Genomic DNA, 15,825 nt, shown 5'->3' with positions numbered 1-15,825 from the left:
ATAAGAGAGTGTGTAATAGTCATTTGCGGGCAGAGACTGCTCAGTAGATGGTACCTGTTACTCTTACTGCTTTTGTCGAAACTGTGATTGTGTTGAAGCATTGCTATGTGGGCGGATAGTATACAATCTTAGGTGTGGGGAATAAGATGTGACAAGAAAAAGGAAAGTAGAAGGAAAAGGATTCTCTCCCTCCATCTGCCCCTTCCTCCACCCTTGCTTTCTCTCTCTCTCAAAAATAAATAAGTAAATCTTTAAAAAAAAAAAAAAAAGAACATTGATGGTTTGGTGTTTTGCACTGAATAAGGGAAACTGGTAGACTTCTTTATATCTTCAGAACCCATTGCACCTTCCTCTAAGTGGGTCATGATCTCAGGGCCTGATTTTCCAGAATGCTTTCTCATGTCTCTGTACAGAACCACTCCATAATGCCTAGAGTTTCAAATGGTGCTTCTAGGTGACACTTGGTTCAATGACTAAACCTTCTAAGAACCCTGCCACAAATGGGCTTTCTGATTGCATTGCATCCCTCTTGGCATCAATGTGGGTTAGCTGCCGTGTACGGGAGCATTTCCTTCCCATCTTCAGAGAAGTCAAGAGCAAATGATCTCCCTTTCTTTTGTAAAGATGGAACTGTATTAAAATTGAACATTTCTCCCCTTCAGGGCAGATCTTGAATGTTCTCGATGAGTTGAAACTGGCTAATAACACCCTCGTCTACTTCACCTCGGATCAAGGAGCCCATGTGGAAGAGGTGAGCACCAAGGGAGAAGTCCACGGAGGCAGTAACGGAATCTATAAAGGTGAGGAATCTGCCGACACCGGTAAGCTCTGGCCTCCCAGCTCACCTGTTGGGCACTTTGCCTTGATCTTTGAGCTTTGATGTTGTCCCTCTGCTACTTCGCAGCATACAGGACCTGACTGCGTTGCAGGCATTGACCAGGGAAGTGACCATGTTGCCATTTCTGTTAACGGTCCCCACGGAGATTAAAAGCACACTTTGTAGGTCAGGACATTGGAATGAAGGCATGTTCACCCAGGGTAAACTCAGCCTCTATACTGGATAGCTGGTTAAAACAATAAAGCTGTGTATTAGCTTCCTGTTGCCACTATGACAAAATAACACAGACCTCTGGCTTAAAACAACATAGTTTATTAAAGTGATTGTTCTGGAGGTCTGAAGTCTGAGATGGGTCTCACTGGTCTAAAATCAGGGTGACAGCAGGGCTGTGTCATTCTGCAGGCTCTGGGGAAGCAGTTGATTTCCTGTCTTTTGCAGCTTCTGGAGGCCACCTGCGTTCTTTGGCTGATGACCTCTTCTTTCATCTTTAAAGCCAACAGTGCACAAGTCTTTGGACCTCCCTTCCTCTCTCTCTCTGACCTCTGTTTCCATAATGTCATCTCCCTCACTCACTTACTCTAACATATGGTTCCTGAAGGACTGCTATGATTCTACTTATCCCACCCAGTCATGCAGCTGATTTTCCCTTTTCGGAGTTCTTAATCACGTCTTCAAAGTTCTTTTGCTGTGGACGGTCTCAGAGGCACCAGTTCTGGAGGATGAGGCTGTGCCCCTCTTTGGGAGATGGTTATTCTGCCGACCTCGATGTGCAGTAGCGTTTCGGGCTCATGCTTCATTCCCGACACAGCCTCAGCTAAGCCACCACCAAGACCGATCAGACTAGTCGTTGGGGATGTGAGGTAGTCCAAAGTAGATCAGACCCAGCCACTGATCCCAGGTTGCTTGTAGCGTGCACACATTCGGTGAATACAAGACATACGTATCTCATTCCACAGACTTAGACGACAGGCCCACAGGGGCATATCTGTGCTAAGGGTTAGGACACCCACCCGAATCTGCGGTGGCTGTGGGTTTTTGCACCGTGGGGCAGGATGAGTGGAGGTGACCATGGTGACTCATCATGTCCCAGGTGGTGGGGACCACCTCCCTAAGACAACAAGATGTGTAACACCCAGGAAAGCAGGTGACTGTAAAATTTCCCTAGCATAAGGTGAAAAAGTGCTTGATTGCCCTTTTATATTCTCTCATATGGATGTTTCAGAGATTCCCAGGGATGCAGGGAATCCGAGTTTACCTCCAAAGATATGAAAGGATAATAAATAGGATGCTTTGGTCCATTAATTGGTTTAGAAATATTGATTGGGCTGTGCATCTGGCCCTGGGCCTGACGCAAAAATAAATATAAAATGTGGTCTGTGCCCTGGAGGAACTCAGGGTCAGCCGGTGTTTGGGTGGGTGGGTGACTGAGTGTGTGGAATCAGGAAACCAAGACCGTGGAATTTAGTAAAGGCATCAATATTTATAGGCACAAGAAATAGTGGTGCATACGACAAGGAGAGCCTCAGGAGGCCCGGGGGCCCCAGAAATGTTTGCAAAGTTGGCAAGCCTGGAAGAAGTTAGCCACGGTGCGTGCTTGCTCTCTTGTTCTGCGTCTAGCTCTGCGCATACTCAATACCGTAGCACTGGGGGTGAGAAACAGCACCCGGCTTGTCCCGCAACGAGAAGGAGTTGGATCGCTCTGCGTCACAGAGCAGTGAGGCAGAGAGGTGGAGAGAGGGTAGTGTGTTATCTGTCCCAAACATGCCTACCATGTACTTCTCTTTACACCTTCATATGTGTGTCTGCCGTCCTCTTCGGAGCACCTCGGGGCAGGGACCTTGCTCACACGTTTGTTTCCCTGGAACCTCGGACAGAAAGATTCCTGTTGAGTGCCCGTCTGGATGACCTTCATAGGATGTGCACGGCCCTTTCCTTTGCTTGCCGTTGTTACCTCGGCAGAGGGCGGCACGCAAATGCTGTTTGATGCGGGTCGGGTGAATGACCTGTCGTGTTTCCTCGACGCAGGATTAACCATCCCCGGCAGCCCCTCTTCCGACCAGCCCTCCCTCTGTTCATCCTCTTATTTTAGTGTAGGGAGAAGTGAAAACTTCTACTCCCGTAGATTAAGATTAGGTGTATCGCCGTATTTCAGCGAGGTTATGGCCTGTGTAGAGAGAGTCGTTTTTATTTTATTTTAGAGTTGACAGCGTCTCTAAGGATGGAGTGATGGGTTGTATTGCATGCACGCATTCAGCCTTTTATTTATTCTTCCGCTGAAGGCCTGCGACGTTCCAAAGTAGGTAAGCGGCTGCCGGTGAGACACATATGTAAATCACAGTAACGGAAGCGGTTACAAAGTAATACGTGATTTAAGAAAGTCACATTATGACTGCCGTGAAGCGCGTCGGTTCAGGGAGATGACCAGATGACCCCTGGCCGATGGATCTTGGGATGCGTGAGGAGCAAGACGAGATGGGTTTAGCATTTCGCTGTGACAGTTGACTCTCGTGGAGATATCAGTGGTGTGGGTCTGAAAGAGAGTGTCAGGGGTCCCGAAGGATGGTCGCAAGCCAGGGTTATCATAGAACCCTAACAGCATGTCAGGAGTTACTCCCTGATTTTCTTTTTTAAGAGAAACATATTGGATGTGTGAGCAGTGTTTTGCTATTTCGCTTGAGTGCTAGAAATACCACCAGAGTATGACGCTGTGTTAATATCTCAGCCACGTTGCTGTGGCAAAGCATCATCCCTTTGTCAGATCGAGGTGGAATCAGGCTTACAGGGCAACATTGTTAAAAGGCGGCTGCCCTAAAAGGAAGATATGGTTTCCTTCTAGCCGTAGGAGATGACCAAAGACTCTTCTCAGTGTCACATCTCGTTTTGTAAAGCTGTCAACTCCAGCACGCTCATACACAGAGGAATCGCGCTGTTTAAACTCCGTGATCAAAAGAGCATCTTTTTCTGAACAGTTAATGATTTTTAGTCTCAATCAAAACCTCTCGGAAAGATCTTTAGCGTATGAGTGAGTGCTTCTACCATATTACCCAGTCAAATCGACTTGCCTAATGGAATCTGCGGGTGAATTGGATAGAATGGCTACAGTTAAATCATCCTTCTCCAGAATTCAACACGATCTTCCTTTTAATCGTAGGGACAGAAGATCCCTGCGGTAGTCTTCATTTAAAAAAAATAATGTAATATTATAGGGGTGAAGGAATAGTGACACCATTAATACTTTCTCTCATTTTTTTTTTTTTGAAGGAAATGTGTTTGCAGCATGAATCTCCTGTTTAGATTTAGAGAAGGGTAAACCGTGTTGGTCAAAAGGCATCAAAGGAAATTGAGAGATAGAAGTAGGGTCCAGTGTGGACTTTGAATATGACCCTAGTGAAATTGTAGCAGTCTTGGCAATGTCTTCATCCTAACAGATCCTGATACATTTACTTCTGAGAATCTCCTAAATCAATTTTCCTTCCACTGTCCACGTGTTCTGAATGATTGTGTCAACCTAATAAACCTAGCCCACCAAGTAACAATCCGTGTTCCCACTATAAGAATTCAGGAAGCATTGCCTCCATTAGTGCTTTTAGTTAATCTGACAGCGTTCCCATACTGAGCTGTTAGGATTTTCGCCAAGAGCAAGATAAATAAATGAACAACAAAATGTTAGAACGTTTACACTGGCCTGTGACCACATATAGCGGTTAAATGTAAAAATTCCAGCAGGGCTGTTAAAATATTGAAAATGTGCACATAGCTAATTTGAGAGCGGGGATTAGGAATCGGTGCTTTTAAAGGAACAGAGGATGTACGATCTCCCTGCGATCCTGAACTGTCTCTGGGACGCACAAGTCCTGGCTCTCCGTTTGTGTAAGTGTTCCCTGGGCAGGTGTTGGGTCTGTGGTGGAGGAGTCCTCAGAAGGCTCTCTTCATTCTGCACACTCATCTGGACCAGAGCTCAAGGCAATAGTCCTGTAAATAGTGGTTCTCCCATGGAAGGAGCGGCTGGCCCCACTCTGCGTCACCTGATGTCTAAGTCAATGTTTGAAGCTCTTAGAACGCTTCTTGTAGAGATGGGTGTAAGCAAACTCTTGGAAGCTTCTGCTCAACCGGCTCTTCCTACTCCATTGACCTACCTCTCAAAGTTGGGGACCTCTGGGGCTCTGCCTTGAGTCCCCTCACTTCTTTACCTACACACTCATGCTCTGTGATCGCACCTTCCTGATTCTTCTTTGTTGTCAGTTCACTCTCCACCCAGGCACCTGGATGAGCTTTAATACACATGCGCTCACTGTACCGTGCTGAGTTTCCTAGGGCAGCCACAAAGTGGATGGCTTAACGAACAACAGAAGGTTGTTCTGTCTCACTTCCAGACACCAGAAGTCCTAAATCAAGGGATCAGCAGGACCACGCTCCTTCTGAAGGCTTTACTGGAGGATCCTTCCTTGCCTTCTGCTGGTCGCTGGCAATCCTTGGCTTCCCATAGCCTGTGGACACATCACTCCAGTCTCTGTCTCCTGACTTCTCAACTGTTCTTCCTTTCTTAAAACACTCTACTATATTCCCACCCACTGAGAATGAAATGTGAGGTCCGCACCTTGGCAGTACACAGTCCTACCATGACATAGAGCTGCTTTATCTTCCTCATGCCTGTCTGCTTTTTTCTGGGGTCCCCCAGCATTTTGATCTTGTTTTCACCGTAGGGCCTCTCCATTGGCAGTTCCTTCTGGCGGGAAGCTCGTCCCCTGGTCTTTGCATTGATTTGATCTTTCATTCCCGTGTTGCCTCTGTAAGATCTCCCTGGAGATCTCCCTCAATCAGAACTCAACATACCAACTTAGTAAAATTTCTTGTGCATCTGATATGTTGTCTGTTTATAATTTTGTGCTCATGATCTATCTCCCTTCTTATAATGTAAGTCCCATGGGAGCGGGGATCTGGGGTGCCTTATTCACCTCTCTGTCTCTTTGCTACAATAACCACATTGTAGATGTTCAGTAGATACTTGCTGAATGAATAGTGAACATGTCCCAGATTTTTCTTCCTTCTGCTCCTGGTACCATACCTGAGTATCTCCCCCTTTCTCCCCTAAAATACCCTCTTTTTGCTGGGACCAGAATAACTTCCCTAAGATTTTCTTATAGTCGCGTTTAGAGTTTTCTGCCTCTTTCTCAGAGCAGAAAAGTCCCTGTAGTGTTGGAAAGAGAACGGTTAGATTAGCTCTGGCTTCATTTCCATTCCTCTCTCCAATCAAGGTCATCCTGAAGGAGGCTCTCCCCCCACCTCCCTTTTACTCTGCCTAAACGCGAGTAATAAATGTCAATGGGATGGGTAAATTAACTCTATCGACAGCGTCTGCATAAGCATGGGGGTGGTGGAAATCCTATTTTCCCGAGCCGTTCAGGAACGTAGACTTCCCCCACGTGCAGAAAAAGGCTTTCCAAATTCCCTGACGCCCGCGTCTGAGGCCCTCCCATTCCTGGCATCTCTCCTTTACCTTAAGTGCGGATTCCAAAAGCAACCAATTTGGCTCCTGTCTGGGCGGCTTATGAGTTGCTTCTTATACTCCCTGAATTTGGCGTGTCGTGCCCTCATGCAGTAACACAACTTTCAGAGAGCAGTGGATGCTTTTGTTGGAGGAAAAAAAAAAAAAACCAAAACAAGACCAAACAGCAAGAGGGTCTGGGAGTTTATTAGAAGGTGGTTATGCAACATGTAGGTTCTGACTTCAGATTTTGACGGGTATTTTCATCAGCTTCCCCAGAGTAGGCAAAGTAGCCCTGTCTTGCTGGTGTGGGTATTTAGTGTGCCGGGAGGCATCTGCAGCCTTTTCACCTTTGAAAGAAGACCGCATTCTGTCTTCATTTCTGAGTGTGCTCATTCAGTTACATTCGAGCAACAAGCACTCGTATATTGACCCTGTACAGTATGCTAAGTGTGGGGCTAGCTTCTAGGGCATGAAGGCCAAGGAGACAGGGTCCCTGAGCTCTTGTAGCTCATATTCTAATGCTGAGATGCAGATCTACAGAGATAGTTTAGAATAACGAACTAAAGGAACTCTTAGGAACGGATGCTTAGAGGTAGTCAGCCCAACCTGGACTTCTGAGAGCCTCCCAGGGAGAGATGACCTTTTGCAGGCTGATGTTTTTAAGTGCTGGCAAGGAGAGGAAAAGTGAGGAATTCATTCTAGGTGGGAGTGAGATGCTTACGGTGAGCAGAAAAGTAGCTTGGCATTGCTAGAGATGGAGGACTAAACCAGGAGTGTCAGGGGATGTGGCTCATGAGATACCCCACATCCAAGTTAATATGTCCAATAGGGATGTGTTAAAAATAACTATTGCCATTTGGGTAGTAGTTAAAATTGTGTGTGAAGAATATCGCCCAAATCCAGTATAAGGAAAGGGTAGACGCATGCAAATGATAAACTGAGGAATGACTGTGTATCCAGTCCCTCATCTTTAGAGCTGGAATAATATGGTTGTTATTAGAGGAATATCATGAAGAACTTTTGTGAGGATTAACAAGTCAGTGCATGCAAAGTGTTGGCAAATGTACTCAGTACATGCAAGGCATTACTGTCATCCATGAGAATACAAGATCTGTGACGGCATACATGTTGTTTTACTCACTTCTGTATCCACAGGACCTACAACAGTGCCTCACTTCTGACTGAATACATAAGTGAAAAAAAATTCTTGAGCTTGGGTTCGAAGGATACATAGTTTGAGTAGATGAACACGGGACTGGAAGACCTTGGTAAATCCACTGCTGTTTGGTTGTCGATTGTGGAGACAAGGAAAGACATCCATGATGGGTCTTGTGTTTTTGGCTTACGTGGTTGTGTAGATAGATGGACATTCTCTTGATGAATTGAGACTCATGGGCAGAGAGCTATATTTGGTTGGCAGGTGGGGAGGTGTATGAGATGGTTTGATGTAAGAAGAGAGTCAAGGACCACGCCCTGAGGAACTCTTACCTAAAAGGTGATGTGGACAATGATGATATCATAAAGGCAATGTTGACAGAGTGATTTGGGAAATAAGAAGAAAACTAGGAGAAGAGAAGATTCAGGGAAAAGCATGAATGGTGAGTGGTGCTAAAATGGCCAGTAAGATGAGAACACAGGTCCATTTCATTTATTACCCACATGATGCTCACAAGTATATTTTTAGTGGAGAGGTGTGGGGACAGAGGCTGGACGGATGGAAGGGTGGGGGAAGGGGAAAAAATTCTCATGTTCTTTTAAGAAATTTTCTGTGCAGGGAGGCAGGCTGTTATAAGCAGGACTTGGTTGTGGGAAAGGTTGGAGCATATGTGATGATCAGGGGTAAACTTCCATAGAGAGCTAACGTACAAGGCATCACTGAGAAGCTCCAGTTGCTGAGAAGATCAAGATTTATGGGGAACAGATACATTTTTCGTTGACAGCTGGTGTCTTACTGGGGAGATGTCAACTCAAGTCAGAGTTTATACGGGGGTCAGTGTTTGGGCAAGAATATGATGGACAATGGTGTATTACATGATCGGAGCCAATAGTCACAACCACATAGATGGGATAAGTTTAGCAAGCACCCCGAACACTGCCGTGCCATTTGGAACGATTGGGACCGTTCCCTTAAGCAGAGAAGAGACCTGCCGAATGATCAACATCTTAGTGCCGTGACAGAAGGATTTCATTGCACTGTTTTCATTTGGTAGAATGCATGGCCGTGATACCACAAGGTTAAATACCGCAGTTTGGGCCCATGGTTGCAGAATCCATATCAGGGGGCAGGGTTCGTGGTTGGAGGATGGGTGTTTGATTTACTCACGTTTGAGCCGGAGCAGATGCAAGTGATGTGGTCTACTGTGGTCTGTGCGGAGGGAGTCTGAGGTTGCATGGTGGCAAAGTGCAGGACAGTGGGAAGGATATGGTGGTGGTATATAAACTGAGCTCTGGGCAGGCGGGGAGTTGGGGTATTTCATGGTAATGAGCTCCTTTTCCTGGATGACATGCAAGGTGAGGCTCTCTTCTGAGTTTGGTAAGACTTTGGAGGAGAGAACTTTTGGAATGCAGTTGATGAGGGAAGTGAAAAGTCCTAGCAATGTTAACGGACAGACAGAACGTTGGAAATAAGAATTTCTCATCACACTCATCTACAGGAGAGCCTTTTTTTTCCCCCAGCCATACTGTTCACTGATTCATCCATTATTTCATTCATTCAAGAAATAGATTGGCCACTATAATTTGGAAAAGATGATGCTGTGGACGTCAGTTGATTAAGTGCTGAATTAGTTTGTTTTCAAGTGCTTGTGGTCCTGCTGGGATGATGAGATGTGCACAGAATTGATCGTCGTGATTGTCAGGCATCCCATAAACAAGGAACTGGAAACATACGAAGGAAATGGACAGTAGGAAAACGTCGCCTGCAGTGGTGGCCGTTGGGGGCTTAATTCAAGAGGAGGGGCATCATGTTGTCCAGGCTTTCAAGGATGTGTAGAATCATTTGGGGGTTGGCAGAGCAGACATCCAGACACAGAACTTTCCAGAAGGCAAGATGGGACAAGCTGTTTCCTGCAGCACTAAAGTGAGACTTAGCTCAACCAAGGTGTGACGGTGCAGAGGTGGATCAGTCCCAGGACATGGTTCACTTTACATTCTCGGGGAAGATACGTGCTTTAGTTTTTCGACTCGCAGGAGATAATAAGAAGGTGCTCAGCTGAGTGAAGAAATGCATTGTTAGTAGAAGCCTCACTGACATTTCCACTCAATACTATAGGATTTAATATCGTGGAATAAGGTTTGCTTGCTGCACTCACCTGACAGCACAATCTAAATTCAGTAACTCAGGGCAGGGCTTAGGCAACTGTGGTGTTAGGGATCCACAAATGGAGCCCGATGCCTGATTTTGTAAATAAAGTTTTATTGAAACACAGCCACACTCATTCCTTGATGTGATGTCTCAAAATATGACAGCAGAGGATGAGTGCTGGGAAAGCAATTATGTTGACTGACCCCTACACAGACGAGTTAGCAGTTTGAGGTCATGTTCCTTAAGGAATTATTCAAACTGTGCCAATTCATTTTAAGGGTGTTTTCCAAAGTTTTACCCCTCTTTGAGCACTGACATCAGGAGACTGTTGCTCTTTATTTTGCCATCAGAATAGGTTGATAGAACGCAGATCATTATTCTATCGTATCTCCTGTCTGGCATGAATAAATCAAGGAAAGAGTAAAACATAGCATCTTGGGTGAGAAAGCACTGAATGCAAATTGCACCCTTTGGGGTTTGCATCAATCCAGAGAAATCATGTTATGCAGACATGGAGATGCCCAAGAGGAGAAAAATGGCCAAGAATGTATTTCATAAAACTCTGCACCCTGATCAAGCATTAGAATGACTGTCGTATACTCTTGCCACTGAAAGTGATTTGACCTGCCAGGTGGCAGCATTAGAAAGGACAAAAATTGAAGCCTGGTTCAGAAGCAGCTGTTCCTGACAACAGTCTGGTAATAAATGGTAGAATTTTCTCTGCACTTGCTTGGAGAGACTGACGAGCTCAGCCATCATACCTCTGTGACTTCCCATCATGGCAAAGGACCATCTAGATGAGAGACATGTGACTTTGACAATTACTTGACCAGATTTTAAATTTAGACCTTGCTTCTTTTCTTTGCTCATACATTTTCAGAAAAAAAAAAAAATCCAGATTTCTTACCCTGTTTTTCTTTATTTCTCTTGTAAGCTGCCTCCAACTTTCCTGCACTTAATTCTCCTTCACGACTTAAATCAAGACTCTGTTGAGTCAGGGCGGGCGTTCTAGGGACCCTCCTGTGCTGTTGACTCCCAGTCAGAGGGATCTGTGGGGTTATGTGAGTTGTCCTTGGAGACTTGGAGTTTCTGTGGGGTGAGATCCTTGTTCATACAGTTGAGATCCAGTTCATACAGTTCATACATCCTACAAAGCTCACATTTATTTGTGTTCCCTGTGGGATTCTGAGAATCAGGAAAAGCTAGGGTTCAGTAGCCCCGATTTTGGAGCTCTAGTTGGTTCTATCGCTTGCTTGCCATGTCCTGTTGGCCAGAGATTTGCCAGCTGTGGAATGGGGTACCTACCTTACAGAGGGCGGTGGGGAAGGAATGAGTTAATATCTGCAAGGAGCTTGAATCGTTCCTGGAACATGGGGCACTCCATCATTATTCCTGGTCGTTGTAAGTCGTTGCTTAATAAATACTTGCCAAATGAATGGAGCTCAGCATTCGAGCTCCTGTGAACTTCATTCGGGGACAACCGTAGCAACCATAGCAGTTCCTGGGAGAGCAGAAGTGTGTACTGCCCTTTTTAAGTCCGACGGGTGCATTTTGCACATAGCCCTTTCCAGGGAATGAGGAATGAGACTCAAAGCTACACTATCTGACAAGTAAGGATATTTGCTCATGAACACATGCCTGGAAATGTGTGATCATACTTTATCAAACATGTTGTTCCCTGGGGAGAGTGTGCACGGATGTGTTTATCATCTGTTAAACAGTTTTTAATTTTTTTTTTTTTTACCATTGCTGTTGTAAAAAAACACTCCTTTTACAGCTTTAGAAAATTGGGTGAGATTCTGTTTATTGATATATTTCTCTAGTTTCTGAATATAAATTCGTAACTGTAAGATGAGAGACTTAGGTTATACACAGTGGGTTCGTATTTTCATACAAGGTGTAAGAGTTCGTCCCGAGTATGATGGTTTGTCTTCCGAAAAGTAGCTGGGGATGACACTGTACCTGGTCCTGCCACCCGTACATGCAAGTGGTCAGTGGATGGCTGGGTTTGGGGGCTGCACGACACTGGATCCCAAGGAAATCCTGTGCCTTCCTTGAGGGTGCTCTGAGCATTGCACTTGAGCACAGGTAAGCCCCTTCCCTGCACCCACATAGAACTCTTTCCGCCAGGGGGCTGTTCGTGGCTTGGAACTCTCTGGGGGATCTTGAATCTTTGGCAGGGTGTGACGTCTTGAGGGTCTCTCGAGGAGTTTTGTTTTGTTTTCCAAGTGGTTAGACATCTCAGAGACATCTCTTCCATCACCCGGAGGTCTGGGACCTCAGCAAATTTCCTAGAGCAGAACAGATCCCTGATGTCGGATTCATGATAGATACGTACCTCGGACGAGCCTGTGGATTCCTGTGGCACCGTCTGCATTGTGTGTGTGTGCATGCACATGTGCACACGCCTATATAAGTGGGTAGGCATTTACAGAAATGGTAAGAGAGATGGAAGAACCATTCCGTTTTCTTATGACAAGATTGAGTCATATTTACAAAATAAAAGCAAGTATTTCCATTGCTGGTTTTTTCAGCTTTTTAAAATTAGTAAAAATTGTACACAGTTAAGATACACAATTCAAAATTGGGGATGTGTATACGTTGTGAAATGATCAGCACAATCAAGTTATTTAACTTAGCTGATACTTCACATTGTTACCATTTTTGTCTTCTATTTGTTGTTGTTGTTGTAGTGAGAACACTTGAGATCTACTCTCTCAGCGCAGGTCATGTATACAATGTGACAATGCGGTATGGTTAACTTGTAGTTTCTTGTTGCACGTTCAATCCCAGAACTGACTCTTCTTGCATAACTGAAACCTTGTACCTTTGACCAGTATCCCCCCAATTCCTCAACCCCCTGCTGGTGGCAATCGCCAGTCTACTGTCTGCTTCCCTGAGTTTGACTAGTCTCCATTCCTCACGTACGTGAGATCACGCAGTATTCATCGTTCTGGTGTCTGGTGTATTTTACTGAGCATAGTGCTCTCCAGGTTCACCCATGTCGTTTCTAATGGCAGGACTTCCTTCTTGCCTATGCCTGCAATTCCACTGTGTGTGTGTGTCTATATAATCCCACATTTTTTTCTATGCATTCATCTGTTCACGGACATTTACTTCCATATCTTGGCTGTTGTGACAAAAGGTAAGTGTCGGTGAGGATGTGGAGAAAAGGGGACCCTCGTGCACTCTTGGTGGGGATGCAAAGTGGTGCAGCCGCTGTGGAAAACAGATGGAGGTTCCTCAAGAGACTGTGATCCTGCAATTCCAGTTCTGGGTACATATCCAAAGGAAATGAGGTCAGAATCTTGAAGAGACATCTGTGGCCCATGTTCATGGCAGCGCTATTCTAAGACACGGAGACTCTAGCCAAGGCATGGGAGGTTTGGCACGTCTCAGGCCCGCTCACATGCGGATTTGGAGCTAGTTGTCCCTTTGCCTTCACCTGGGGAGCCCCGGGAAACCATCCTTGGGACACTGCCTTTCTCCGTAAAGAGTACATCTGTTGACTCTTGGGAACATAAAAGAATGTGCTCAGTGTCCCAGTTTGTCTTAAGCCTGTGGTTCAGAGTTGTCTTTCTGAATTTCTAAATCCAGCCCACCTGTGGCCCTCTTCCAGCATTATACAGGCAAGACAGCACCAACTCTCTCTTGCACCCAGAGGTGAAATTGTATTGAGGAATTGTGCAAATTCAGACTTTGGTGCTGAACAAAGCTTTGTATCGGCGCTCTAGCTCACTAGATCAGTGACCTTCAGCACCTAATTTTGCTCAGCCCCCTCAGGTGTATGCATAGATAGCCTCCATCTATAAATTGGACAGTAAAGGTAGTACTACTGTGGGGTAGCTGTAATGATTTAATGAGATGAAATGCATATCCTCGGCCATCGTATTTTTCTTCTATAGATGGGGAGTCATGGTAGTGCCCTTGTGAGGGAGATGTAAGGATTTAGTTAATGAAATGCACATCATGGTCCATATCACATCGTACGTGATCAGTTAAATTTAGCCATTAGAAACAGCACATATAGGGCACCTGGGTAGCTCAGTCAATTAAGCGAATGACTTCGGCTCAGGTCGTGGTCTCAGGGTCGTGGAATCGAGCTCCGTGTCGGGCTCCCCACTCAGCCTGGAGTCTGCTTGTCCCTCTCCCTCTGCCGCTCTCCACCACTTTCTCTCTTTCTCAAATAAATAAAATCTTTAAAACATTTTTAAAAAACAGTACATATAAAACCCCGTGAAGTAATCCATATCATTTTCCCTGATGTCATCTAGAGAATGCAAGTATTTAATCAACTGGGGAACACACATATATCATCTCTGTGTATTTAGTATGGTTTTTACTTTGGAATCAGTATAGATTGACAGAATTACAAATATTAAAGATAGTTTCTGCTTTCCCTGTACCCAGCTTCCTCCAGCATTAACCTTCTGCATAACCACTGTTATCTGTCAAGAAATTAACATTGGAACATCACCTTTAACTGAACTATATATTTTCCACTAATGTGCTCTTTCGTTTCAGGATCCAATCTGCAACGCCACATTGCACCTAGATGATACATTTTTAAAGGATTCTTTTTCATTATTGTGGTATTTTGGTCTACCTTCTTCTTTATTTCTTTTATGTTAACCAGTAGGGCAATAAATATATACTGTAGCCATTAATTAAACAAGATCTTTATGTTATGTAGCAAACTTCCTTTGTTGTTCTTATATTAAGTGAAGTTCTACGAACTTGATCTAGTAGAAGGACAGTCATGTGCGTATTCTATCAGCTTGATCCCAAAGAAGGATAAACATCTGAAAATTATATGAGGTTTATCTAGAAGGATAGTCTTGTATGTATTGATCTCGTTGAAGAATAAACACATGAAAGTTCTCTGAGCTTAATCCCATAGATGGAAAAACAAATGAAAATCCTATGAGGTTCATCAAGAAGGATAGCAGGTACATATTCTGTGAGTTTGAACTTGAAGAAGAGTAAGAGTTAAGTCTATGAGTTTGATCTAGTAGAATAGATTTTTTAAAAAATTCCATGAGTTTAATCTAGTAGAGTAATAGGTGAAAATTTTATGAGGCTTATGTGGTAAAAGGAAGGCATGTGCATATCCTGTGAGCTAAATCTTACAGAAGGAAAAACAGATGAAAAATCTGTAAGTTTGATCCAGTAGGACAAGCAGCTGAAAATATTACGAGGTTCATCTAGTAGAAGTATTCGCATGTGCATAATCTGTGAGATGGATCTCGAAGAATAAACAGATGGAAGTCTATGGGCTTGATCTAGTAGATGGATAAGCAAGTTTAAATTCTGTAAGCTTGATCTAGTAGAAGGATACATAGATGAAAGTCTATGAGCTTGGTCTAGTAGAAGGATAAGCAAATTTAAATTCTGTGAGTGTGGATCAGCAGGTGAAAATCCCATTATCTTGATCTGGTAAAAAGGGTAAACAGGTGCACATTCTGAGTTTGATTGAGTAGAAGGATAAGCAGGTGAAATGCCGTGAGCCTCATCTACTATACGAATAAGCAGGTGAAAGTTCTATGTACTTGATGTCACAGAAGGATAATCAGACTAATTCACAGGTTGTGATTCCTCCTGTAGCTCAGCAGCTGTTGACAACTTGAATAAATTATGGCAAAGTGTTTGAACTTCCCTATTCTTTGATGTGATATCTGTGATGCAAGAGTAACAGTATTTGTCAGATAATTACCTTAAGATCATGTTGAAAAGATTTAGTGCGATACTTTTAACTTCTCGTGGAGGCCGTTCTAGAAACTGCAGACTATAATATGAATTTATGTGTGAATTTTCCCTGATGTCTGTGCATACAAAACATTTAGTGCCTGAAGTTTTAAGATTTTGTTTATAAGAGGAGTTCAGGCTGTAATCGTGAGCTACAGTTCATTCTGCAATGGTCAGAAATCAGTGTACCATCATCAAAAACCAGCATGACAAAGTGAAGCTTTGCTTCAAGATCCCTTGAACCTCTGTCTCCGGCAATCCATTTTTTAAGTTTCGATGGCATTTGCATCCTTTGTTAACCATGCCTCGTATTCATGCTTTCTCTCCTTGCTATGTATCTGCGTTGTCCTTCACCTTTCTTCATCTCACTCTTTATTTCATTCTTTTTTCTAAAGTCTGAAAAGGTATTTTCAAGGAGTTGAACATCCATTCTCTCCCTTGTTTCCAGCC

At 44.2% G+C, this 15,825-nt stretch overlaps 1 protein-coding gene across 4 annotated transcripts in view; it reads left to right on the top strand.

Annotated features, from left to right (window-relative positions):
* STS (steroid sulfatase) overlaps positions 1-15,825 on the top strand; it is a 137,391-nt gene that overhangs the window by 100,075 nt on the left and 21,491 nt on the right. For all 4 annotated transcript variants that reach the window (XM_081809216.1, XM_081809217.1, XM_081809215.1 and 1 more), the window contains one exon: positions 663-800. In XM_081809216.1, the coding sequence (XP_081665342.1) occupies positions 663-800 (138 nt within the window). The remainder of the gene's footprint in view (positions 1-662; positions 801-15,825) is intronic.

This window comes from Leptonychotes weddellii, chromosome X, assembly GCF_054177405.1.
Source record: "Leptonychotes weddellii isolate Sample4059 chromosome X, ASM5417740v2, whole genome shotgun sequence".
Taxonomy (NCBI): domain Eukaryota; kingdom Metazoa; phylum Chordata; class Mammalia; order Carnivora; family Phocidae; genus Leptonychotes; species Leptonychotes weddellii.
The sequence above is the reverse complement of the archived record's forward strand: the minus strand, read 5'-3'. Positions and strand labels throughout refer to the sequence as shown.